The 3,668-nt window shown below is 30.3% G+C and overlaps 2 protein-coding genes across 2 annotated transcripts in view; one reads left to right on the top strand and one right to left on the bottom strand.

Annotated features, from left to right (window-relative positions):
* Positions 1-936: 936 nt before the first annotated feature.
* LOC111678396 lies at positions 937-3,210 on the bottom strand. The gene is made up of 4 exons (XM_023439741.2): positions 2,958-3,210; positions 2,625-2,891; positions 2,408-2,518; positions 937-1,886 (listed from the first exon to the last, which is right to left on the bottom strand). Exons 2-4 carry the CDS (start codon positions 2,707-2,709, stop codon positions 1,033-1,035), a joined length of 1,050 nt encoding a protein of 349 aa, XP_023295509.2. The 5' UTR covers positions 2,710-2,891; positions 2,958-3,210; the 3' UTR covers positions 937-1,032.
* A 196-nt stretch (positions 3,211-3,406) lies between these two features.
* The window catches only part of LOC111678395, a 3,333-nt gene continuing 3,071 nt past the window's right edge, over positions 3,407-3,668 (top strand). The window contains exon 1 of the mRNA XM_023439740.2: positions 3,407-3,449. Coding sequence (XP_023295508.2) covers positions 3,407-3,449 — 43 coding nt within the window. The remainder of the gene's footprint in view (positions 3,450-3,668) is intronic.

Genomic DNA, 3,668 nt, shown 5'->3' with positions numbered 1-3,668 from the left:
GTTCAGTTCTAGTTCAGTTCTAGTTCAGTTCTAGTTCAGTTCTAGTTCAGTTCTAGTTCAGTTTTAGTTCAGTTCTAGTTCAGTTCTAGTTCAATTCTAGTTCAGTTCCAGTTCAGTTCTAGTTCAGTTCTAGTTCAGTTCAAGTTCAGTTCTAGTTTAGTTCTAGTTTAGTTCTAGTTCAGGCTTTAGTTCATTTCTAGTTCAGTTTTAGTTCAGTTCTGGTTCAGTTTAGTTTAGTTAAGTTCTTCTTCAGAAAGAAAGAGTAACTAATATAGTCTTTTGTAGTCAATTTATTTCTGTATGAGTCACGTTTTTGTCTGATTCTACCTTTTTATAAATTTGAATGTGAAAATTTTTGTTCAATACTTTTTATAAAAATAAGATACTGATTTTGCAGTGTTTATTTTGAATCTAACTGGGGAGTGGGTAGAGGTTTTAAACACAATATTCATACTGACCAATTTGTGTAAAACATTTTGTGTGGTCTTTATTGGGACAGACTTCAGCATCTTCCCAAAGAGTTGTACTACAAGTCTCCTTACTGCCACCACATTGTATACATTTAATTCCTGAAAGTTATTATTTATTTTTCATTTGTAAATATATTGGAAATATTTCAAGGTCATAAAACTTACCAGCAACAGTTGTTACTGTTAATTTCATTAAGGCTATTACAATTAAATAAATATATTTTGTATATCGTCCTTTTGAAAATATCATGACTTTTAGTTCCTGCCTTTAGATCATTTAATTAAACTATTTTTTATTTTATTGCTTAAAATAACGTAACTAACGTCTTCAGTTTTTATCGGTGACTGTTAGCATTTGGGTTGATTTAACCGTAAAGACCTTATTTTGTGTACCACAAAGCATTTTTATAGTTATTGAAAATACCTTTATTTATTTATATTTTCCCAACTAAAACTTCATAAAATCTTGTATTTAAGCGATAATTTACTTTTTAATGAATACTACATATCGTCATAAATATATTTGAAAATATCATCGCTTATAAATGTCTTTCTATTGTTATTAATCTAATATTTGTTGCTTACTATTACAACCATCGCCATCATTACATTTCATGCAGGTATCACTATCAACATCTCGGCATATATCAACATTTAGATCCAAATTATCATGAAGACAACCACGTTTAATTACATTACCATTGATTTGGGTATAACAATATTCGGGAAGAGTGTAATTAATTTGTCTCTTACATTTCTCAAATACCTCACTAGTTTGTTCTTTGAAACATTCATTAGTTGGAACATCACTGGTGCACTGATGACACTTGAGTACTTGATCATATATATATTTTAAATTATTGCAGTTATTATCGGAACAAAAGACACAACCTTCAGCTGCGTCAGAACATTCATTATCTCTAGTATCGGACTTGCAACCACGTATCATTTCGTTTTCGTTTTTGGCTTTCATATAGCATTGATCATTCTCCACGTAATTGGCACAGGGTTTATATGCTATATTATTTGCTGTAACATCTTCGCAACTGCTACCAGTACATTGGTAACAAGTTATACGATCCTTGGGGAATACTCCAGTATTGCAGTTAACGCTATCACATGTTTCACATGTCTTGGAATCGGTACATATATCAGTCTCACTGGCACAATCTCTAGTGACAAGTTTGTTGTCAACTTTTTTGATACATCTTCTAACTCCCTCAACGCAGATGTGATTGTATTCCACATCGTTAAAATTCATATCACTTTGAGAGCACTTTTCATCGGTTTCTATACATTTTTTGCAAATAAGTTGATTATTTTTTCTCTCACCTGTTATAATGCAATTGTTATCGGCCGTACATGCTTTGGCTTCATCGTCTGTTTTGCAGCCTCTTTTAATGTTGCCACTGGTGTCTACAATATTATATTATTAGTTAAGATTAATCCTGACATAAGACTTATATATTCTAGAATATGGACTATATTGTAGAATAGACTATAGACTAGACTATAGACTAGAATATAGACAAGACTATAGACTAGACTATAGACTTGACTATAGACTAGACTATAGATTAGACTATAGACTAGACTATAGATTAGACTATAGACTAGACTATAGACTAGACTATAGACTAGACTATAGACTAGACTATAGACTAGACTATAGACTAGACTATAGACTAGACTATAGACTAGACTATAGACTAGACTATAGACTAGACTATAAACTAAACTATAGACTAGACTATAGGCTAGACAATAGAATAGACTATAGCCTAGATTAGTTATTATAGTCTTTTAGACTATAGGCTGTACAATATTAATGTAAACTAGTCTAGTAGTTTAGACTACATACACTATTATAGTTCCATGTATAAACAAGTCTATAGTTTAAATAATATACGCTACTAGAGTTCTCAAATCATACTTGCCAATTTGTGTAAAGCATTTTGTTTTTTCTTTATTGGGACAGACTTCAGCATCTTCCCAAAGAGTTGTACTACAAGCCTCGTCACTATCTCCACATTGTATGCATTTAATACCTAAAGAAAAATATGAAAATGTTGTATTTTAAAGCCCTTTCATAATAATAGTATAATTTTTGTAAGAAATTTTCACCAACCTTTAATTCCTATCAATAAGACTTACCTACTACAGTTGTTAATGCCAATTGCTTCAAAACTATTGCAACTAAACAAATATATTTTATATATTTTCCGTATAAAAACTTCATGGTTTTTTCCTTTCAATTTAAAATCCTTCCTATTATTTTACCTCTTAAAATAACGTTCTTAACACTTTCAGTTTTTATAAGTGACTGATAGCATATGTCTGGATTTGATCATGAAGGCATTATTTCGTTTACTACAAACCATTATCGAATAAAACTAATCTGCGCGAAAACAGCTGAATCCTCTATTTATTAATAAAAAGTCAAATTAAATAAACTGTAAAATTATTTGTACTTACACAATAACTTACATTTTTATGAGTCACGATAAAGTATAACGAGACTCAAGTTTGTATTATGTGTCGTTAAATTTAAGCATTTCTCTCCGATGACCACCAAGTGTTAAAATAATGAATTGAAATTTCATTGACTTTTCAACTCATGGAGTAGTAAAAATCATTTAAAATAGTTTTAAAAATCATTAATTTTCAATATAAGTTTAAGCTGGGTAACATATGTTTTGCGAAGATTATTATGTAAAATTGCTAATTGGATACACTACAATTAGATAACAAAAACAACATTTGTATACCCTTCATCATTGTGGAATGGTAATTCGTATCGTTTGTATCATTTTATCATCCCTATAATGTACAAAAGAGTGTCCCGTTGGTGGTAAAGAACTGACGACAAATTTATTTTGATTTTGAATGCTTAAATACGCAGCGACTGAGAAGTATTCCTACAAGAGGTTCTTAAAATGGTCACTTTAATATACATACAGCATCAGATACTTGATCAAAGTAATGGTCTATAAATAATGAAATATGAGCAACATTTTAAACCCACATGTAACTTTTTGACTAGTTCTCTTAATTAAAAAAATTTTATATAGAATTTATTGGTTTTGAAAACCTAGACAAGACTAGACAAGACTAGACAAGACTAGACAAGACTAGACAAGACTAGACAAGACTAGACAAGACTAGACAAGACTAGACAAGACTAGACAAGACTAGACA

The sequence above is a fragment of the Lucilia cuprina genome, chromosome 2 (assembly GCF_022045245.1).
Source record: "Lucilia cuprina isolate Lc7/37 chromosome 2, ASM2204524v1, whole genome shotgun sequence".
Lineage (NCBI taxonomy): Eukaryota > Metazoa > Arthropoda > Insecta > Diptera > Calliphoridae > Lucilia > Lucilia cuprina.
Note: the sequence above shows the minus strand (reverse complement) of the source record. Positions and strands in the feature narration are given on the sequence as shown.